The sequence below is a fragment of the Pleurodeles waltl genome, chromosome 4_2 (genome assembly GCF_031143425.1).
Source record: "Pleurodeles waltl isolate 20211129_DDA chromosome 4_2, aPleWal1.hap1.20221129, whole genome shotgun sequence".
NCBI classification, from domain to species: domain Eukaryota; kingdom Metazoa; phylum Chordata; class Amphibia; order Caudata; family Salamandridae; genus Pleurodeles; species Pleurodeles waltl.
In genome coordinates, this window is record NC_090443.1 from 888,863,229 (window position 1) to 888,887,334 (window position 24,106).

The following is a 24,106-nucleotide window of genomic DNA, read 5'->3' on the forward strand; positions in this document are numbered from 1 at the left end:
ACAAAAAATCATCCTCAATTGGTTCGGAATGCAAGTTGACGTTGTGAAAAGCAGCTGCTCTTGCGACCACCTGTGTGTAAGATGTACTGTCCTCAGGTGGCGACGGTCTTGCAGGGTACGAGTCTGGGCTGTTGTCTGATACTGGGGCGTCGTAAAGGTCCCATGCATCGGGATCATCCTGACTCATTGTAGTATGAGCTGGGGAGTGAATCGGTGGTGGAGTTGTTACTGGTGATGCGTGTATTGATGGTGGTGGAGACGGTGGTGGAGTTGTTTTCCTTGCCACTTTTGCCTGTGGCTGCTTGTCCTTTTATTGAAAGGCAAGTTTTCTTTTTATTTTAATTGGGGGAAGAGTGGTTATCTTCCCTGTGACCTCATGAATGTGGAGCCTTCTTTGTGTATAGTCTGGTTCTACAGCTTCAAGTTCCTCTCCGAATCTATGCTTTTGCATTTGGGAGGTTAATCCTTGTTCCTCTGTGTAGGAACCTGTTTTCAGCTCCGAGGCTGGATGTTTCGGAACCAAAACTTTTTCGGATGTCTTTTTAGGCTCCGAAGAAACCTTTTTTATTTTCGGCGTGGTGTCTCGGTGCCGAACTTCTTCGGTGCCGCTGTCTCGGTGCCGAATTTTTTCGGAGCCGCTGTCTCGGGACCGAGGTTGCTGTGTGGCGGTATCTCGACCTGAGTCGGATGACTTCGCCACAAGCGTGCCCTTTTTCGGTGTCGATGATCGGTCACCTATTTTTCGGGTTAAGCCATGGCCTGTTGGCGGTGGCGTCCCCTGGGCTTTTGTTGACTTCTTGTGAGTCTTATGTTTCGACGTCTTACTCACGGTTTTTGGCGTTTCTTCGGCCTCGATCTCTTCCGAGTCCGACTCGTGGATGGAGAACGCTTCTTCTTCCTCCTCGAAACGCTCTTGTCCTGTCGGCGTCAACGCCATTTGCAATCTTCTGGCTCTTCGGTCTCTTAATGTCTTTCTCGACCGAAACGCTCGACAGGCTTCACAAGTATCTTCCTTGTGCTCGGGAGACAAGCACAAGTTACAGACCAGATGCTGATCCGTATACGGATACTTGTTATGGCATTTTGGGCAGAAGCAGAATGGGGTCCGTTCCATCAGCCTTGAAGTCACGTGTGGCCGGGCCGACCAGGCCCCGACGGGGGATCGAAAAAACCCCGAAGGGCCACCGGAGCGCTTCAGAATTCGGTGTCGATTTGTTCTAACTAACCCGATACCGAACGCAAACTGATACCGACGTTTTTTTCCGAGATTCTAACTAACTTTCCGACCCGAAACACGGAGCGAAAAGGAACACGTCCGAACCCGATGGCGGAAAAAAAACAATCTAAGATGGAGTCGACGCCCATGCGCAATGGAGTCGAAATGGGAGGAGTCCCTCGGTCTCGTGACTCGAAAAGACTTCTTCGAAGAAAAACAACTTGTAACACTCCGAGCCCAACACCAGATGGCGGACTGTGCACAGCATGTGTATCTGCAGCTACACATGCCATCGAACATATATATATATATATATATATATATACACACACACACACACACACACACACACACACACACTTTAACTTTATTGATAGATGTGTGTATATGTTCTAGTGTTTTTTGTGTCAACACTTTATATGTCTTTATAGGAAGAGGAGTGAGACAAAGTGAGCTTAAAATATTTATTTATAATCATTGAGTGTGATTTTTAAAAATAATACATTTCTCAGTGATCAAATAATGTTTTCACTGACAAGGTGAATATGTTGTCGTATTTTTCCCAATGATATTTGGAAAAGTATGAAAGCATAAGGAGAATGATAATGTGGGGGAGGAGCAGGGTACTATATGAGAGTGACCAATAAGGTCACACACGATGATGACAAACATGATGATTTTGGCTGGGTGAATAATCGTAGAGACTGAGCCAGCCATAAGGACCATGCAAAGTGGAAGTGACATTGGGGGGAGGTGGGTAATGGACTCTACGTTTGGTGGAAGACAAAAGCTTGAAAGACGGGCAGCAAATCTAACAGTGTGGGGATGGTTCTACTCGGAGGAAGAGCACATGTTTATGGCAAGGGATTGTGAATACTGAGGTACCAAAGTAACTCAAGCAACAGGGTACCTTAATTCAAAACTGAGATGAGCGAGTTCAACTTTGTGTGGCTGTTGGTTTTAGCAGAGTAAGGGCTTCCTTTTTATGAAGCTGGGGGAGCAAGAGATTCCATTACTATATGATTGTGCCTGTACATTAATTATGGCCAATACCAGGTTGGATCAAATCTTTATTACCGATTGGCTCCTAAATGCTTTTCCTCACGCTCTGAACCATGTTGCTATGAGACCTACCCATGCTTTTCTAGGGGGTATCTAGGCTGTGAATACGTTTTCTCGTCCCAACTACGCCCCCTGCTACCCAGAGCTGCTAATGTTATGCCAGTAGCAGACCAGCTCTTGCAAGTGTTTTGGCATGAGGAACTAGCTGGAAACTCACTGAAAGTGCAAGAGTTACATTGAGCTGGAAAAAATCTGACAAGGATTGGAAGGAGGACACTAACAGAATGCACCCTGGAAAGATTTCCAAAAGATTTGCCTTACTTGCGTTTACTTAAACATATGTTGTATTTATAACGAAGGGGCCAACAAACATGCTTTTGTGACAATAATATAGAGGGTTTGTGCAATCAAAATGACCATTTGTGTACAAAGAGGAAAGGTTGTTTGCACAATCTAAGAGAAAATATTTATGAAGATGTCGAAGTAGAGTATGTGAAAGTAGAATGATTTACGACAGGACAGAAGAATGGTACTAAACAGGGTAACTCCCCTCTCCTAGCTCCATGTAAACTAGTAATCCCAGCATATGTTTAACTGGAGAGAATACCACTTTAAATAATACACCAGTAACATGTTCTAAGAGGTAATAGGATGTTGTCAGCTAAAAGTGAGACTGAACGTCTCGTATCCTTAGGATTTAAATCAAGCAAGGGTATTTTGGTATTGTTACTTCATACCAACTGTCTCTGTAAATACATTTAATTGAAAGGCCCCAGCACAAGCTTCACAATTCGCACCTTCTGTTCCGTTTAGAAACCTAAATTTTAGTACAAAAAAGCGTTCAAGATGTGGTTGACAGATTTCAATTGTGGTTGATCTTTACGCATTTGCAGATGTCCCACTGATACTACTTCATTAGCATATGTGCAGATGCTGTTCCTCCCACCAGACTGCACTCACAGTGTGGAAGCACACCTTAGCAAGGCTCTTACATTTGTTTATGAATTATTATAGCTAGAAGTCTTCCCCTACATATTTCTGATAGAAAGCAGAAGCAGAGCAACTTGTGTGTATCCTCTTCTGCAACTGGTTTTCCATTGTAGTGGTGCCAGCTACCCCAGTTTTCAAGTTTACAAACTTGTCAGAACTGACTGATCTAGGCGCCCCCCTCTAAAAACACCAGAGTATGTTTCTGACTCCCCAACAGGAATGAGTTCCTACCCACAAAGGCCTGTAAGATCTTGTTTCACAAGGAAAATAGATATTCCTGATACACCACTCTCCATTTTCAAGAAAGGTTCTAAGACACTAAGTGTAGGGTAGGCCATCAAAGGACATAATTAACATATCATCAAAACAGAAGCCAGCATAGTCCCTTACAAAAAACACCTGTGCCAAGGAGAAACTAGGAAACCTAGATTCTGACATTGACCGCACGCTGACATTCTTACTCAAGTCTGCTTCTGAAGACCTGCTTACCTTCCCGCATGCTCTGCAGTGATGTCTTCTCTTTGTGAAAGTGAACTTGGCCTCACACTTCATGCAGTTTGATGCCTTTGAATCAGGGACCCATACCGGAGCCACCTCTCCCAGAGTGGTAAAAGGCTTTCGTGTGGGGACTCCATATTGATCAACTAAAAGGTCATTGTCTGGACTATCAGGTGCTGCAGCAATGCAAGGACTAGTGGTGATCCCAGTGTTAAACTCCCCAAAATGTTGTCCATTAGATTCAGGAGGTGGACTATTTACTGATTTCCTGTCATGACATTTATCAGCCGCAAGACTGTCCCCCAATTTTGTTTTACAAAATTCATTTTTATTTTTACTGGTAATACCACAGTTTGGGGGTACCAGGTCACTTTGCAATTGGTCGGACAAAGGCTTTGGAATTGGCAGTTTAAGAGTTGTGGGTTGTTTAGGTCGGGCACCACCAAAAGGAACACTTGTGGTGGGCAGATTATTTGATATTTTTGGTGATGTTGGGCCTTGTGCAGATGGCACCTGATTGCACATATTATGTACATAGTTTTTCTTCATTTGGTCACCACTGCTGTGCCCAAGCACTCCCCTCCCCTCTAAGGACTCATCACCTCTTTGTTGTTCATAAATAGTGATGTAACTTTCGGACTTGCTCTCCTCAATCTCCTTCTCCTCTGTTACTGAATCTTCTTTAGAGGGTAAAGTCTTTGGAATTGGAGACACCACTGAGTTTTGCATTCCATAGGAATTACAACCATTTGACAGGGAGCCTCCTGTTGATCTACCTAGAACAACAGAGAGAACAGATTCTTCCAGCTCACTCGCACATGTTCCTTCTACCGCCATCTCTAGACATGATTCCATTTCGCTGTACCCAGTCTCTCTCTGGGTGCCAGGTGGTTCTTCAAAGACTTGTTTCACCTCAAGCCCTTCAACATCTGCCTTTTTCTGGTCATCGCTCATTCCATTCAGTAATGACCCTTCCCCACTAGCCATCTTCTTAGGTTCAGAGAAGTGCTCTTCATGGCTTGATAACCCCAAAGTACATGGACGGTTCTGCCCTTTCACAACTTCAGTTTCCATTTCACTGACATTACAATCAGCAATTAACTCATTCCTGTCGTCATCCCTCTCAGACACACTAGAATGTATCATGTCACACAGCGGAGGCTCTCCCATTTTCAAAGGTGTCATAACTGTTGTTGCTTTGGTGCAACCTTTGCGGCCTGAGCTCGCATTATTTGAATGCAGAGTTTGCTTTTTGACTTCGGCTTGTGTTACCAGAGAACTGGCTGCTCTAGAAGAATCTTCAACTAACGCACAACTCTCATGCATGTTAACAGCTTCATTAATGGTTTTCTGTGACAAAGTCACTGCATTCATGCCTGTAGTTTTAATTTCGCGATACAGAGAATCTTTACCTCTATTATTTTCACAATTTGACTCCAAGTCAGGACTAGTATGGGCTACACTATCAACTTGTTTAATCCACGAATTGCTAACTAAATCATTTTTAACAAGTTGCTCATTCAGCAATATTTGCTGGCCTTCTATATTGGCTTCTTCAAAAGTGGGTCCATTTGCAGTTACACTCAGCTGATTACACTGTTTATTTTTAAAGTCCGGTGCAAGACCAACAGAATCCACAAGAGAACCACTGTTGGAATTGTTACAACCCAACAAATCCCGACTTGGTAGATTCCTGTTGTCACAGTTGTGTGTTACTGCTACTAAAAGTACATTTTTCTCTTCTGGAAAGCAGGTTACGTCTGCACACACTTTCTCGGTTGACTCGGTAGAGCTGTTGCAAAGGGCATCAAGTCTACTGCTTTTGTTATTTAATGGATCCTCGGCCATCATCTGCTTGCCAATCAACATTGTGGGATCTTCTGACCTGCCTTTGCCATTAGCAAAATGTCCTGTGCTCTCCATAGACGAAGGTGCCAGGGTGATCGATTTGATGACCTGGTGCTGTGTCTCAACAGGTACTTGACTCAAACTGGTCAGGGCAGGATTGCAAGACAGACGGTGAGAGGGAGGGTCCAGAATTTGACTCCACTTTGAATTCGATAAGCGGGATGCAATGTTCTCATCTGGAAAACAAATATTTTAATGTTAAGCACATAGGAAATACCCTGGCTAAGAAATCAGTCATATTTGCAAGTTTTAAAGCCAAGCATTTTTTACCATTTGGCCAACTAAAAAGTTGCAAAGCATTATTGACATAGTTGAAAGGCAGTGAGAATGCCACTGTCCCTTATTGTTACAGAATCTTCTTCGTGAAAGCAAGCCTGTGGCAGGATTGGAGATAAGTATGAGGAAAGGTAACAATGGTGAGTCATAACTGCATTTAAGGGCACAGAAAATACACGTTCAGCTTGACTTTATTTAATTTATTTTTTTGCCTCAAGTTATAGACCTTAGCAATTTGAAACGCACGGCTGAAGCGCCATTGCTCACCTGCTTGCCCAAATGAGAATAGATTTGTGAAGTTGCGTGAAAGGATTAAAAAAATAAAATAAAAAAAAAGGTTCAGACTGACTTTGACCACTCCACTATTTACCTGGATAAGAAAAACAGCTTCAACAGCCCACAATAATGTTTTTAATGTTGAAGTCAAATTGAGCACAGGTGTTTTCTGGTGTGATAAATGGTAATAATTAAAAAAAAATAAAAAAAAACAGCTCAAAATCCTGTACTCAGCACATGCGCATGAAATAGTTTGCTTTAATACGAACTTTAGGTATCACGGATTTGCCAAATAAGAGGAATCAGTTCCAGGAGGTATGTGAATGTGGGCCAGAGTGTGTGAAAAATACAGTCAGGCAAAGGACCACTTGGTGGTGCCTCACATTGTCATTGTGAAATTCATGCAGTAGACACTGATGAGTCCTGTAGGAAGCTCCACACGTGTGCCACATTGGAGTATTCCCCTGAAGAGAATGAGTATGCCTATGTATGTGTAACAGTGTGCCGAGGGGAGCTTATCTGTGTGTGGGAGACACATGCTAAGCCCCTGCCAAACACACACGTGAGGCTGGTGTGCCTGGGACTGCCATGTAATGAATTCATTTCTCTAGGGTTATGATACTGAACACATGATCAGCCACAAAAACAAGGCAAAAATGTATTTGAACTCCTATTTTAATTTTTGTCTTGTTTTAGTGCGCATTGCAAGATCCTGGATCACAAAAGACAAAGATATGTTGATACGTAAACTGCTCCAAGCCCAGTTCAAAATCATCCTTGCCAATTATGCATCTGGGGGAGTATTTCAAACTGTTTTGTAAGTCGGGGATAATTACATTAGAATTTGTAGAATACAGTATTACATATATTATGTACATGAGTAGTTAAGTAAGTAGCCAATATGTTTGTATATACATATATAACTAAGAAGAAAACTGTAAAAAGATGATGACTTGGTGAAAATTATTTGTGCTTTGTTCTTTGCAATAGTAACAGAGTAGACCAAAGCAGAACAGCAAACACGTGTTTCGCCCCATTGAGGTGAGCAGGCCTGGGACCTTTCAAGGCTTTAGTGTCATTTAGCTTAGATAATGTTTCAAAGTAACTCTTTTGAGAAGATATGGCCCCGAAATGTCTTTAGGAAATCTGTAACAGTAGACTGTAATTAGTAGTTCTGTCTGGAGAAGCAAAAGTAGCAGTCAACATCTCGGTCCAGGAAATGTGGTCACATGAGTTCTGTGTATCAAGCCACTCCATACACAGACCGTATGTGACCGACTTACAAAACAATTTGGAATAAACTGATTTCATGGGGGATGTCATGCCCTCAAAGGGGAAAAATTACAGAGGAGTAAAAACTGCAATATTAGAATACTAGTGCCCCGAGACTTCTGCCTCACAATAACATGAATGGGCTAGGTTTGAAATGTATCTATTCAGAGTGTTTCCAGACTAGCGATATCCCTAATTTTAACATCACTGGATGTGAAGCTGCCTTTATCCAAGGAATTCTGAATTAGACTTTCTTATTAATTATGGATCATGATCTAGAGTTTTTTTTAAACTTGGTAGACAGAATTGCTGACATTTTGTTCAAATTTTATAATTTTGGAAAAGTGTTTTTTGACCTGTCTCACAAACCTTGACACTTTAAACTTTGTACATCTTATTAAAGACAAACATCATAGTGACAACACTATTCATCATTTTCAACCCAGACCATCTTATCCTTGCAAAGGCACTTATCTCTGCATCCAGAACTAACCCTCAGGCTATCCACTTTGAAATTTCCTAATCAGATCTCGGACTCAGACCATGACTCTGGCCAAGACAAAGTTTATAAAAGATGGTGAAAATATTTGGATTTGACAACAGTGGTACCAGTGTCACTGAGGCCCAAACACAGACATTCTTCCCCGCAAGCTTTGAGAAACTTATTAAAGAAATAATACTGGCACTTCCTAACTTCACCTAAAATAAGATAGTAAAAACGTGCTCTCTTAAAAAATACTCGCAATAGTTTGCCCTGATCTTCAATAAGCTAAATCTAAAAAGGAGCCACAGAACATAAATGGTGAACTGAGCAAATGAATAAAACAGAGATACTTTGTGCAATGTATCGAAAAGTTAATGGTAAAAATGCTAAAAATATGCTATTTAATTGGGGACAATTTTTATTGAAGGACATCTTTAGAATTGCAAATATATTTTGTAAAGCCGCCGCCTTAAAATCCCTGTTAAATTTTCAAAATAGATACTTTATAACCTTTACGTCATCTTTATGGATAAAATCCAAATACTCAACGAAAAATATTGAACACCGCCAACGGCTATTATACTTCTGCTTATCACAAAACATTTTTTAGGAGCACTTCATCTGATTATAATACACGCCAGCTTTATTTGAACCTTTAAGTAATGAACACAAATTGCCTCTTTTAATCCTAAGTAAAGGTTTCGTTTTTCCTAATGACCTCTTGAATTGATATATTTACTGAACTAAATCATGCAGAAGGAATGTGCAGAATCGTTAATTTTAAACTGGAACAATGTTTTGCTCTACCAGAGAGAAAAAAGAGCTTTAGTCACATCTCTGAAAAAGAGTTTGGTCAACCAAACAGAAGTTGAGAGCTATAGAACAAAATCAACCTTGCCTATTCTGTCGTAGCTCCTGGTAGGAACAGTAATCACTCAAACCCATGTGGACCTTTCACAGGTTCTACAGGTAGTAGAGACAAAGGCTTGCATTTATCACCGCAAATCAATTTAGAAGATACCTACCTCGATCAAGCCAAAAGAAATTCAGGCAACTGCTGCATTGGTCATAATGAACTTGCATCATATTTACAGAAACGTACTTTATTTCGTAATAATGCAAGTCTGGCCCTATGGTTTTCCCTAGCAACAGCCTGATTCCCCAAAAAGAGCTAACTTTTCAGATATGGAAAAAGTCTTCTCTCTATTCTTTTTATACAGCCTCCGCTTAGGGTGCCTCCCTAAGGGTCAGCCATCAGGAAAAGATCACTGCAGGTAGGACACAGGACACTGGACCGTCTTGACACATTTACTGCCAACACATGTCTCCAGAATCAAGGCGTCATTCCCCTTGAATGCACACAGCTGTGTTCTGGCAGGCAGTCTCAAATGTGAGGGAAGCCTCAAGGCTTCCAGCAGTAATATATATCAATCAGATTAAGCCCCTAAGCAGTTAAAAAAGAACTATACTTGTGATTTAGTCTTTTCAGGACAAACTACATATCAAACCCTAGTTTAATACCATTTGCTTTTATCAACGCATGGATGGGAACTAAACCTAAATTATATGTTTATATACAGAAGCCAGGTTGAGCACACAAGCTAATAGGCAGTGTAGAGCTGCCATTCTGCATGTCACCGTTTTTTAATCTCTTTTTTGCCTCCAGGCTAGACCAGGTGCCAGGGATCAGCGAGTGCTAGCCTAGTGCCAAGGCCTACAAGCAGGCAGCAACTGGCAAACATACAAGTAGTCCAGAGGCCCTAGTTCAAACAATCCAGGTCACCATATTAAGCATTTGAAAGAAAGTGTAACAAGCAATCTAATGTACGGGCTTAGATGAACCTTCCACTGGAGAACAATATTTTAGAGCATGGTTCGATGAGAAGGATATCACACAAGAATATAAACATTGCCAGTTAAGTTGGAAACGATGTTAAAAAGCAAAATCAAATCCTTATAATTCTGTAAAAGAAGTATGCTGTTGAAATAAAGTAGAGTGCTATAGAATTAAAATGAGATATTGGTGATGCCATTCTTGGCAGTACATCAGCTCATGCATCAAATGATCACTAGGGGCCAGATGTACCAAAGGATTTTACCCATTCTGTGTCTATGGGAAAAAGCTTTCGTACATATGGCCCCAGATCTTCAATTACAGACAGTTCATTTATCTTGAATATCACATCGTCTATTGTCTAATGCATGGAGCGGGGGGTGGGGGGCTGGAGTGTGGAGGTCCAGCCAGTGATGCTAATGTAGAAGAAAATGGGCAATGAAGGGGTCTTAGCGGCAGAGAGGGAGGATTTAGCCGTGTGCGGGTCCAATGTGTGATTTTGATGTTGGGTAGATAATGCACTGGACCTGTTGGTGTTGATCTTCTGTTGTGTCTCCAGCATTCTGATGGTAAGTAGCACTAAAATATTAAAACTGATACATGGAAAGAAAAAAATGTTTAAGTGTGTGAGTATGAAATGTTTAACTGATTTGTCGTTGCATGTCTACAAATAATCAGTTGTTTTAAAACTATGTGGAAGAACAGCAAATCGACGGACAAATTTACATAAACATAGAACAGTAATTTAATTACAGTATCTACAAGGTGACAGCATCCAAAAACATCTTATTTAAAACGAAGACATTAGCAACCCTAAGCAGGTCCAAACACACTTACTTGGAAGTGTGCCTCAGAGTAATGGATACATTAATGTGAGCTTTCCTGATGACAGCAATACCAGCTTTCCAAGTAAGGGAACTATTAGAGGTTAATTTCTACAAATGAGTTATTAATTCTCCTCTGATTTCCAATTCACTGATCTTCCTCCTTACGATTAGAAATGTTAATTAATTTGGTTTAGTCATAGCTCGTAAAAATCCGTTCTGTTCGACCATACACATCAGTGGATACATTTCCTTCTAGTAGTCTAGCAGTCCCAAAACAAAATTCTGTGGTGAAACACATACGAAAATAAATTGACAGTGGCAAGTGCATTATGTACTTTTCAAACAGAAAACCAACTTCCGATCGTGTTTACATCCACAGTTATCTGAAGATACAGGTCCGAATCATAGGCATTCCTTTCTCCCAAGGTCGGAAAATACACTACCATTAAATAGGATAATAGTTAAGTGTGATATTTACAGCACTTAAAACCGGCCCAAGTGATATAAATAGCTATATCAGACACATTGTTGCCGTTAATAAGTAGCACCCAATACTAGTGCAACAGAATTTCATGAACGGTGTTTTTGCCTTAAGGGGTAACATCCTGAAGTCATCTCTTCCCAATGCCCAAACGCCATACAAAACCTTACAATAAAGCAAATCTGCTGCATGGGGGAAACCAAAAACCTGAAAGGGTTTTCAAACAATGGAACCCAGCTTTTAAAATGTCTGAAACCAAAGCAGACTCCATCTCTAAGGGACTGCAGGACGTTAAGCGTTCAAATTGTCATAAGGTCATGGGCAATCTAACGTTACTACAAGATTTCAATGTGTGGTGGATTTTATCCATTTTCGACTCCTATGAAAACTGGGATGCACACCTTTTCAATTTTAATTCAAAATCAAATTTTTTCATATAAGAGATTTCAGCAGACTTGAAAGTAATAGAATTTGGGTTTAAGTAGACTAACTGAAGCAAGTTGAATAAGGTTCCTGTTGTAACATTCCACCTCCCTAACAACAAACCATAAGCCTGACTGAGGAGCGTCAACCCTACGCGGTACAAATGACCGTGGGATATAATTTAGGAGCTCACATGTTCAAGTGTTGCACATTTTGGTTCTGTAAGTTATCTTCTCTTTTGTCACACAAATCTAAATCCCCCATTACTGGCATTCACTATTAGACAAACCTGATTTTTCCACAACTTGATGACTGCAGTCTCGCAGTGACCAACATATCTGAGCAATAAGTCTTTTTTTTGGGCGGTGTTGCCTATATTCCCACTCTTCCCAACAAAACTAAAATAATCAAAAATAAAACAAACAAAACCAAAACTCTCAATCATGTGGCAGGTCGACCCCGTTTATTAGCTTAATATTCTGGAAAAACCTCTCTACACAAGAGTTTGATTTTATCACATTTTTGTGACAGGTAAAATAATGACCTAATTTCTGCATAGATCCTTCGTCGGCCATCAGAGGTGCCTAAGAAAGCAGGGCAATGTCTGCTCGGGGCACATCACATCTATCCTTAATTCTATGAGCAGATTCTATAAACAGCCTGCAGAGTGAGAAATAGGTAACCTTTCCCCCACTGTCCGCCAGTCTGGCACTGAAGGATAAATACAACGAACCCTTTCTCAGTGCACCATGTATGGTATCTTGCCAGAGATTGGCTGCCTATTTTCACGTACGTTAGTGATGACTTTCGTGAAAATGTTGCTCTCCCTCAAGAAAGGATTTGAGTTGTTTGGATTTTGTTTAGTTTCTTTAAAGAGCAGTGACAGAACTCCCAATGCCTAAACCTATGCAGATACAAGTATTAAATAAATTAGCTGCAAACAAAACCTCATGCTTACCTTCGTTTTGCTCAAATTCATCTAACACCTTGTCCAGATTATACGACTCTGTTTGAAAGTAGTTCTCCATTTGTCAAAAACACACCATCCAGTTTTGTACCTAAACCTAACAAGAGACAAACAGTACTCAATAGTTGTATTTCGCAAACAATTAACATTATTCAAACAAATACAAAACTTAAATGTTAAGGGAATCGGTACACTTCACAAATTCCACAATACATAAAAACAAAAAAAATTGACAGCAGATAAAGCTAGTCAGACCTATCAGGTTTCCATTTCAAATACTACACATGATTTCCAGATCACGGTTTGTAGCCGGCTTTCCACTTACTAACTCAGTAAAACTGATTTTCAGTTCTCCTTCCTGTTACTACTCCCTGAAGAAGAAAATGCACAAGCAGAGAAGTGCTGGTCTAGCTGTAGGTCTAGAGATACCCCATTTTCTGAAGCTGACTCACTCCCTATGCTGTTCAGCTCTGACCTACTAGACTTTTTCTGCCTTGTCCTGCATTCAATTTTATATGGGAAATTAAACTATACTTTAGGTTAGTGGTTTTTCTTCATTCTTATTTCTTTAGTGGGGCTATATTCAATTTAGGCCACTTCAAATTTAGGCCACTTCAAATGTTTACCTGAAAATATTTTTTCTCTGATGCCATAATCTATACTTCTAGGAGTTCTATTTTCTGGAATACTAGTAGTCTCTTGCACCAATAAATCCCTTTAATATCTATTTTAACCCTCCCAGTCATGATTTTCTCCAATGTATTCATGCTGAGATTCTTGTCCCTCAAGTACCACAATTTATGGAATACATTTTTATTTTGGTATTCTGGTTCTAAAGTACCATAAAACTATCTTTAACTATTTGGCAATACACTCTCCAGATGAACAAGTTACTTACCTTCGGTAACGGCTTATCTGGTAGAGACAATATCTAATTGCAGATTCCTTACCGCCGAGTTTCCCCGAGGCGTCAGACTGGATCCGGAGAATTTTCTGAGCAGTACCCCTGCACGCCGCTAAGTGGCACCGATCTGCACAGCGTCGTCTGCACCAGAGACGACGCTGTGGATCCTATATAGGCACCGTCCTGGTGCGCTGACGCCAGGTTCTTTTCACGACTTTCCACACCAAAGGCACAGAGCCATAAAGAACACTGACTACTGGTATGTCAAAGCTAAGGCCCTGAAAGGGGAGTCCCTGCTCCAAGAAATCAGTTCGCAGAGGGGGGAGAATCGATAAGGAATCTGCAACTAGATACTGTCTCTACCAGATAAGGCGTTACAGAAGTTAAGTAACTTGTTCATCTGATAGAGACTTCTAGTCGCAGATTCCTCACCCTTGAATAGATACCCAAGCAATACCATCCACGGAGATGAGTCTGCAAACCATGATCATACTAGAAAGTCCTGCAGGACCAAACAGGCAAAGCACCCATCCCTACGGACCTGACTGTCCAGGCAGTAGTGTTCAGTAAACATGTGCAGAGAAGTCCACGTTGCTGCCTGACAGATGTCAAGGACTGGAACTCCACGTGCTAATGTAGTGGTCGCAGTTGTAGCTCGGGTAGAATGAGCATGCAACCCTTCAGATGATGGTTTTTGAACAGCACGCAGCAGATCTTAATGCAGAGTATGACCAGTTTAGAGATGGTCCTCTTCTGTACTGCCCAACCTTTCTTCACACCCACATAACCGACAAAGAGTTGATCATCCACCAGGAACTCTTTTGTATGATCAAGGTAGAACAGCAACGCTCTTTTGGAGTCCAGGCGGTAGAGGATCTCCTCTTCCTTAGAAGGATGTGGGGGTGTCTAAAAAGTAGGCAAGGTAATAGATTAGCCTACATGAAAGGACATAACTACATTTGGCAGAAAAGAAGTCCTAGTGTGAAGCACCACTTTGTCAGGATACATGGAAAGGTAGGGCGGCTTAGATGACAATGCCTACAGCTCCCTCACATTGCGGCCAGATGTGATTGCCACAAGGATGGCAGTTTTCAAAGTGAGAACCCGGAGCGGTCAACTGTGGAGAGGCTCACCAGAAATGTCAAAACCAAATTCAGATCCCATTGGGGCATAATGAATGGGGATGAAGGAAAAAGATGTGTGAGACCTTTGAGGAACGTATGGACAATAGGGGACTACAAGAAAGAAGGGTGATCAGGAAACCTTAAAAAAGCAGAAATAACAGACAAATAATCTTTAAGGGTGCCCAGAAAAGAGCCCTGCAGAGCCAAGGAAAGGATAAACAACAGAACCTCAGACAGGGGGCCCCCGGAGGGGGGTCAACAGACTTGTCTGTGCACCATGTCGCAAGTTTCTTCAAATGACAGGCTTATCCCTTTTTGTTGGGGGGTGGCTGGCTGCCAAAATTACGCTACAGGCTTTGGGAGGGAGGTGAAAAGCTGTCAACTGTTGCCACCCAGCCTCTACGCAAAAAAAACAGAGAATGGACAGGTTTGGATGCAGAATCCTCCACTGCTACTGCAACAGAAGATCCTCCCAAAGGGGCAGTCGGATCAGAGGATCGATGGACATGATCAACAGCTTGTGATACTAGACTCTCCGTGCCCAGTCCAGAGCCACAAGGATCACTTGTGCCTGATCATTCTTGATCTCCTTGAGAACTCAGACGAAAAGTGTCTCCGAACGATTGCCACCTTGGAGACTCCAATGTGCAAAACTGCTGATATTGCGTGTTCTCTGCAGGCTCTCCCCACTGACAACAGAGTCCTTGCGCCACCTCCGGATGGAGACACCACTTGTGATATGCTAGGCATTTTCGGCTGAGTTGGTCTGTTCTGGCATTCAGAGAGTTTGCAAGATGTTGAGCCACCAGGGATATGCCCTGCTGTTTCAACCATGTCCAGAGGTGCAGAGCTTCTTGACAAAGGGTTCACGACCCCACTCCACCCTGCTTATTGCAGTAACACCTGGTAGTGGTGTTGTCCGTGAACACCTGCACCATCTTCCCCTTGACAGAGGGAAGAAATGCCGTCAATGCTAGCCAGATCGCACAGAGCTCTGATAGTTGAGGAGTCCGGGTTCCACCGGAGACCAGATGTCTCCGATTTCCACCTTCCCCAGGTGGTCGCCCCATCCCAGGAGTTCCACATCTGTGACTATTGTCAGATCTGTTTGGGGAAGGGGGAGGGTTTACCCCTCTCACCCAATCACTGTTTGTTAACCACTGCAGATCTTGTGCAGTTCCCACCAAGATCTGGACCTTGTTGAAGAGATTCCACTGATGCTGCGCCCACTGGAACTTCAGGTCCCACTTCATAGCCTGCATATGCCATCTGGCATGTGTCACCAGCAGGATGCAGTAGGCCATAAGGCCCAGCAGCCTCAGAGTCATTATCACCGAAATCCAGGCTAGAGGCTGAAACATCAATATTATAGCCTGAATATCCTGACTCGCTGCTCTGGAGGATAAGCCGGAATTTGCACTGTGTCCATAACAGCTCCAATGAAAGGGGGCATCTGAGAGGGAATCAGGTGCGACTTCTTTATGTTTATAGTGACCCTTGTGCATGCAGGAGGTTCATCGTAGTCTGGAGGTGGGAGATGACAGCCTAAGACGAGCCTGCCTTCAACAGCCAATCGTCGAGATAGGGGGAAGACTGAAACCCCTGATCCGCACAAGTGAGCTGCTACCACCACCATCACCTTTGTGAACACCCGAGGGGCGCTGGTAAGGCCAAAGAGAGCACGGTGAACTGAAAGTGCTCATGGCCAATCGTGAACCATAAGTAACTTCTGTGGGTCAGTAGAACAGGAATATGGAAATAAGCATCCTGCAAACCCAACGGTACCATCCAGTTTCCTTGGTTCAGGGCAGATAGAACCTAAGCTAGAGTGAGCCTCATGAACAACTACTTGGGATATGATTGAGGGACCGAAGGCCTAAGATACGACAGAGGCCCTTGTTCTTTTTGGGTACCAGAAAGTAGCGTGAATAGCAACCACAACCTACTTCTGGCAGGGGAACACTCTCTATGGCTCCCTTGGCCAAGGGAGCTGTAACATCCTCAAGGAAAAGGGATAAGTTACCCTCCATCATCCAATCATAGGATGGTGGCATGGATGGAGAGGTTGTCTTGAAGGGGAGAGAGTAGCCCTTCATACTATCTGCAAAACCCACCTGTCTGATGAGATGGATTGCCAACAGAACAGGTGATGGAGGGTCCTGTCTCCGAATGGCCTTAGGTGGGGAGTCAGCCTAGGAAGGCTTAGAGGCTGCTGCAGGGGGTTGATGGGGGAGTGGCGAACTGGCCTGACTGTTGGCTCCCTGAGCCACGAATCAGGTGGATCCTAAGCACTCGGCCACGCAGAGGCTGGGCAGCATACACGGAATGGTGGCTGTCCGGTAATGGAAGCAGTTGGAGGCCCCTTCCGTAGCTACAAAAGGGATACTGAGGGGGACGAGGGGCTGCTGTGAAGCCCAAGGACCTGTCCGTAGCTCGAGAATCCTTGAAGCGCTCGGTCTGCCTGGTCTCCAAAGAGATGGGTGCCACCAAAGGGCAAATCGATCAAAGTAACCTGGACATCCCCAGAAAAGCCAGATTCCCTCAGCCTGGCATGGAGCCTCAGGGCCACTGTCTACGAAACCGCTCCGCCTAGTGAGTCATTCATGTCCAGTCCGCAACAGATGGTGAACTTTGCTGCATCTCTCCCATCGGCAACTGCCTGAGAGGACAGCCCAGTACTCCTCCGGGACCTGTGGCAGCACTGTTGCAATCATATCCCACAGCATATGGGAGTAACAGCCCAAAAGGCATTTGGAAGAAAATCTACTTCCCAAGTGTATACAGGTTTTTGGATTCCCTATCCAGGGTTGTGGAAGGAAATGCCCTGCGAAGTGGAGACTTAGATAACCAAGCTCTCAAAGGGGGGGGGGCTTCACGTCAGAAAACTTGAATCCCCTGGAGCAGGGCGATGGGCAACTGTCCTGTTAGCAGGTGCCCCTGTGCTGGGTTTGGACCAAGTACCCAGTAGGACATCTGTGAGGGCCTCAAACGAGAGCATGGGTTCAGAGGAGGAAGCTCCAGGTTGAAGCATCTCTGTCAGGAGGTTAGTCCTGACTGCAACCAAAGGCAACTCAAGGTCCAGGGCCTCAGCTGCTCTTCTCACCACCATAGAATGGGAATCCCCTTCTTCCATAGCTATGGTACGGGGAGAAAGCATGCGAGTATCTGGAGAAGTATCTTGTCCGTTGGCTTCACCCAAGTCTGAACGTCTCTCCAGAGCTTCCTGGAGCTGGTAATCTAGAGGGCCCAGCAACCCCTTTCATTCCTCACAGTAATCTAGCTCATAAGAAAACGGCACATTGTCCGAAATAGGAGACAAGGCTCCTGCCAGCATCAGAGTCGTACAACTTCCATCTGGCTCCGTGTCAGAGTCTGGGATAAGAATGGGCACAAATGGCGATCAGAGGTGCATGGCTTCATAAAACTCTTAATTGGGTAAGTGTCGCTCCTGCTCCCGGCAACTCGGGGAAGCACGGAGTTGGCTCAGGCTCAGCAGAGTGAGGCCTAGAATGTCGACGTTCCCTCATCTCGTCGGCCAACGGACGAGGAGAAGTAGAAGAACGCCTTGACTTCTTAGACTTTTTCTTGTGCCTCGATTTACCCGATTGCCTCGACGACTGAGTGGGATGATGGCGATGGAGCACTCCACGACCGATCCAGAGACCTTCCTCTATTCTATAACGAGATCGCAACTTGCAGAGTCGAGTGCCGGGCCGCCATTAGCTTCAGGGATCGTTCCCTCAAAGCCTCCTGATACATGACCCAACAGTTGGAGCAGGACGTTGGGAGATGGCTCAAAAACAGCAACAACAACACACAAGGTGCGGATCTGTCACGGACTTCGCCTGATGAAAGGATCTGCTGGACTTTAACACAGTCTTTCTCCATTACATCCTCGACGCACCAGGAGCTAAAAACGCAAATAAATCTTCAACAAAGTCAAAAAATGCCAGTCAAAAAAGGACTATGGGGTAGCTCTCTTCCGATCAGCGATAGCTGGAGCAGAAAGAAAGGAACAGACATAATCGCTGTGGGGTGGCGTCTGTATAGGAACCACAAAGTCATATTTGTTGCGGACGATGCCAATGACAGATGCGGAGCCAATCAATGCCACCTAACAGCATGCAGAAGTACTGCTCAGAAAATTCCCCAGATCTAGTCTGACGTCTGGGGGAATCTCAAAGGTAAGGAATCTGCATCTGGAAGTACCTACTGGATGTGTACAAAACACTCCAGATAAAGCCACATTGAATATGTATGAAGCCACACTACCGTTCCCATAGAGACCGTCATTTGTCTTATTTCATGATCATGATTTCATTCAGTTGGCTACCCAAACTAATGTGTATGTATGCTAAATCTTTAGCACCTCAATTCGCCACTTGTTCATCTCCTTAAAATGTATGCATTCAAAACAGAAGCATGTGCTTGGCTGCAGTCCTGATAATATAAACAATGGGTTTTGCAACAGACATAAAAAGTATTTTTATGAATCTGGTACCCCAATACTAAAGCAGCTACTTATGTGCTTGGCTCTGCACGCTGGAAATTCATTATCTATCATGACACATGATCCACTTGAGTTATAACTGTACTTCACACTTCTAGTTCAAGTAGAACTGTAACTGAAAAAAGGACCAACTGCTTCCTCAGAGATGACATTACTAAGTCATTAAAGCTGATTTTTTTTTAGAGGTACAAACGTGCACACTCATGAGTGAAAAAAAAAACACAACAGCAGCAGAAAAAACATTTTAGCCTTGCAAAGGATGGAAACAGACTGACATTATGGAAAATAATTATGAATTGTGGAGTATGTCAGAAGATGACCATGACCTAATGGAGAAGAATCAGGTGTGAGATTTTTTTTTTTTAATATAAGTAACTTCCAGCAAAGTGAGCTTGAAATTACAAACCTGTGTCTGGATTAAAGCAAGAACTATCGCAATCTTCAGAAAAGGTAAAAAGAAACCGCACCTAACCATCCAGTTACAGAGATGCCTTGGTAAATTTATTTCAAAGAATAAAATTATCCCTACACTATATGAGTTTTATGATGAATTGTTGGACATCGCAGACCATTTAACAAAGTGGCAAAAGAGTTGCACAACAGGGCTCAGATATTCAACCACGAACATGCATGGAAGACAGCAGCTGCAAATGATGAATGATGAGGTCTATCTCAGATTTTGGAGAAGAAAGATTTTGGAGGTATCACACCGCCCTTAATAAGAGTTGCTTACTCTACAGATACTGTAAGTTACAATGCCTGTGCTGGGGGGTGGATATATGAGAGTTCTCACTTTTATGAGGCGTTATGGTAGAAGCCCTATGAAAACTTTGAACCAGCTACTTAATTCCTGTTGTGCCACGTTTCTGAACATCCTAGGAGTTTTGGTCAGCAATCTGCACATACATAAGGAGAGTGCCACGGTGATGATCCTACTTTTAGCAGTTGCGGCCCAAAAAATATTGTCTGCAGTGGATTCATAGTGGAATGCAGAAAACTAATCCTGATGTGGTTGAGTCTAGAGCTTGCTGCTATGGTGAATATGCAATCAGGACGAGATGCTCAAGTCTCCAATTAGACGATTCTTATGTTCAGGTAACACTGAACACAAGTAGAGCTTTTAAAGACTGATCCAAGCATGACTCCTCCAGCAACATTATCTGCTATTTTTACAGTTCAGTTTTGATTGATGCTTTAGACTTTCAGCATCAAGAGGCAACATTGTGACAAGGCAGTGTTTTTAAACAGTATTGTATCAATTGTTTTTCACAGTAAGAACAGCCTATTGGTTTAGTTGGTTGTATTTTGTAAAAGGATGGCTCTGAAAGATGTTGCCTCATCGTCCAATACAGCTGCTAGTCTCGCATCGGTATTTTTACTAGCAGTAGAATAAAAGGTCAGAATCCTGGAAACCTGATCAACGATTTGCCGCAGCCAGGAGACCGCAAGGGTTAACCTGGTTGTTTACAGACACAGGATGTACAACCTTCTGAGACAAGGCCTAATATTCTTCCTATGAGAAGGGTGATGGAAAGTGGAAAGCTAGTTTTCCAAACTGCTAATTTCCGGGTAGGCAGCGCATATTAAATGGGTCTAATTTAGAAACAGAGAAGCAGTTATGGGTAATTTGGACTAAGGGCTTGACTGTAGAAACTATTAGTATATTAAAGTACAGACCTTCGGAGGAAATTCCTGGATACTAAATCGAGAGACTGCAAGCACAATTTTGCCACAATAAATGGCTCAGATTACATTGATATATGTAGAAGGAACTGTGGAAGCATTGTGTGCAAAACAATAATGGGTTGGAATGCTACACTGAGAGACTCCCAGTAGTTAGACTTATTGCAAGAATCCTCCCATCACCTTTTGTGTGTTTGAAGAATGTGGATACCTTGACAACAAAACATTATTTACCCTCAGAGATGCAACATCATCTGTGGGAACAAACGTGTTGGGTAGGTCTTTATGTGGATCTCACCTTGGCGTAGGTTTTGAGACATTAATTTGCAACCTAATCCAAAATACAATTTTAACTTACAAATCCATGTGTCATAATCAGTGTACATGGAAAATACATCTTCTACTGTACCTTTTGAATAATGGGCCATAATAAGTCTATGGACAAAGTTTAATGGAGTTACTTAGCTGCCAGTACCAGATGAATATTGATGAACTGGGTTCAGTAGCTCTGCATGCAAGGAAGTTTGTTTTCACTGGTTTACCTGTTTGTCCCAGCAAAAAGGATGCTATGGGACGAAGTTGAAGATAAGTGCCACTGACAGTCTGGAAAACATTAAAGGTGGGCATATTTTACAATAGGTACTGCATTCCAATACGTTTCATTTAGTTTGATGCGCGTGGCAGCAGTTAACACAGTGACCATACTGTGCATTGTATAACCACTCATGACTGGCAGTAGGTAATAAATGACAATTTTAGAGTGCTTTTGGGCAATGATTACCCAATTCGGCCTATGAAATACAGAGAGCCCTATAAAACCTGAGGATTCCAGAGCCACCAGTCTGCACAGGGGAAGGAAGGGGTGGTTAAGGAGATTGTTCCCTTGCTGGGAATGGGTAACTGGGTATTTTGCTGCATTCAAAGTCAGCACTACCCAATACGGTTAAGCGCCTCAGAAGAGCTTTATTAAAAGGGCACCTTCAAAATGTCCTGAGACTATTGCAGTGAAAACTGAATTATACAAACTACTTGAATGTAAGAGGAGTACCACAATAAAACTGATCAGGAATGTAGTTTCAATATAAATACAAGTGCACAAATAGTATCTACCACAATGTTTTGGGGGCCTTAAAGATTAAAAACAGAAATACACACAAATACACACCAAGTGCAGCAACTATCTGAGCTTAGGACCTTCGAACTCCATACATGTGCATTACTATTTCAACCAAAGACTGGAGTCTTTCAGTCTATGACTAGGCACTTTCTCTGGCATCCACTGAAGTCTAAAATGGACTCTATGCTTCAGCCTACAGATCTTCACTTGGGTATCTTCTGAGATTCCCCCACAGTAGTGGAGATTTCTTGCCAACTATGCAGTATGCTAGAATGGATTGGCTGAAAGTGGTACACTGACTCGGGCTGTGGTTTTATACGTAAAATCGGTACTCTACATGATGGACACTGTCCTACAAACCTTAAGGAGCCCCGAGAGTTGCATGTTCCATAAAACGATGCAGTTTCTTGTTGTTGAACTAATGCTAAATTGTGAAGAGTTACAATCCAGTGATGTAATTAAGACTCTCCAGGCACTCTCAAAAGAAAATGAAACACAGAAGATAGAACTTTTCCACTCCCTGTATGGCAACTATGGAAAAGTGTCTCACTGTTATCAGAAATTCTTCTGATGCCACCTCCAGTAAAGAACAGTAAAACGTTTATCTTGATCCCAAACTGGAAGATGGAATCGCAGGCTCGTGTTGGCTAATATACACAAGAACATTCATAGATGTTCTAGATATCTAATCACTGAATGATGAATGAAAATATATTGGTACAGGCAAAATGCTATAGTACAACAGAAACTCTAAGATAGCGTCAACATTAAAAAGTCCCTGAATGTTCATACGTGAAAATGCTGACAGCACTAGACAATGCAATAATGTAATTGTTGGTTCAACAGAACAATGCAGCATACAGCATGCATAATGAATGTCACATGCAACTCAAGTAAGAACTTGCCAACAAGTTAGTGAATGGAAAGCATATGACATTGACCATATTTCCACAGTCCCTTAACAGGACACATTTTTGGAGCAAACAGATATTTGTGGAATATCAAAAAGGAGGATGCTTGTGTAGTTCCCTCAAGATCACACTGCTGGTTCTGTTGATATATACACTAAGTTGTAAAGAACAGAATAGAACACTTCCTTAATGTGGTAAAGTGTTTAACCAGCCTGACTGATTTGCAAATTTAGGAGCTCAAAGACCCTGGCGGTCAACACGCCTGCCTGCTGGGTTGTGGAGGTCCTATCCACTGTTCAACCATCAGAGGACTGCCCGCCCCATCTTGAGGTCCTGCCTGCACCAGCTGTGACACGCATGCTGATCCGAGAGGGGAAAATATAAATCAGGTAGACTACCCTAATTAGGAGGTCCATTAGACACGTCAAAGGCAAAATACCTGTGATGGATGGCTCCACTGACAGCCAATCTGTGGTCCCTCCACCTAAAAGGGGTGGAGCTCTGCCAATTTAAAGCAGAGCTCCTGCTCAGCCAAACTCTGAATGGGTGCCTTAGAATTTTAAACGTATGGATGGGGGAAGGTAAGTGAGCAAGGAATTTCAGCAAAAGCAGAAACTAGTGTGACTTGTTATAGTGGACATTAAGCCTGAAGATTATAAACACAGTTCTCCAATGTATGCCAGTGGTGAGTGCACAGAAGAGTACAAAGAGGAAAGAGAGCAAAAGAACAGTAAGCTAAATGCTGCCAATTGAGAACATAAGGGAGGGTAAGGAAAGGTGAAGAGAATTTTTTCAGGCCCGGATACCAAGTAAGGGATGACAACCACCAAAAAAAAAAACATGTACTGTCACTAAGTAGTCACACTTCTTAATTTCAGGCTGAATTCCTACTCCAAAAGACTTAACAATATTGAACCTATGGTTACGGAGCCTAAGTTGGAGTACATGTCATAAAGAAATGTGGCAACAGAGCAAAGTATAAGAGGGCTCAACCAACAAAGTAATTGTCTTGGATTTCAACCTGGTGAATTATTCAGTTGCACAATAATTGGGATCATGTCTAAAAAAGTCCAGCACATACATCTAATACAAGTATTGTGGGATTTCACTAACTGAAAGTGTCCGAAACAGATGGACACACCTATTTTCTTTAGTTTTGATTTTTATAGCACTGGCTAAACCCTCAGAGCTCTTTACAATAGAAGGGTAAAAGTTAAATTGAGTGAATGTTAGAGACAACAGAGAAGAATGAAATATAACATTAAATAATATAGGAGAGAAGGCAATCTTAAATAATCAAAGATAAGGGAAAAACAACAAAGATCATTTGTTCTCAAGTATAT

The 24,106-nt window shown here is 42.6% G+C and overlaps 1 protein-coding gene across 2 annotated transcripts in view; it reads right to left on the reverse strand.

Moving 5' to 3' along the window:
• ZFYVE9 (zinc finger FYVE-type containing 9) overlaps positions 1 to 24,106 on the reverse strand; it is a 391,527-nt gene that overhangs the window by 224,374 nt on the left and 143,047 nt on the right. For both annotated transcript variants that reach the window (XM_069232671.1, XM_069232672.1), the window contains 2 exons: positions 12,506 to 12,611; positions 3,758 to 5,850 (listed from right to left, as the gene is read on the reverse strand). In XM_069232671.1, coding sequence (XP_069088772.1) covers positions 3,758 to 5,850; positions 12,506 to 12,575 — 2,163 coding nt within the window. In that variant the 5' untranslated portion in view covers positions 12,576 to 12,611. The remainder of the gene's footprint in view (positions 1 to 3,757; positions 5,851 to 12,505; positions 12,612 to 24,106) is intronic.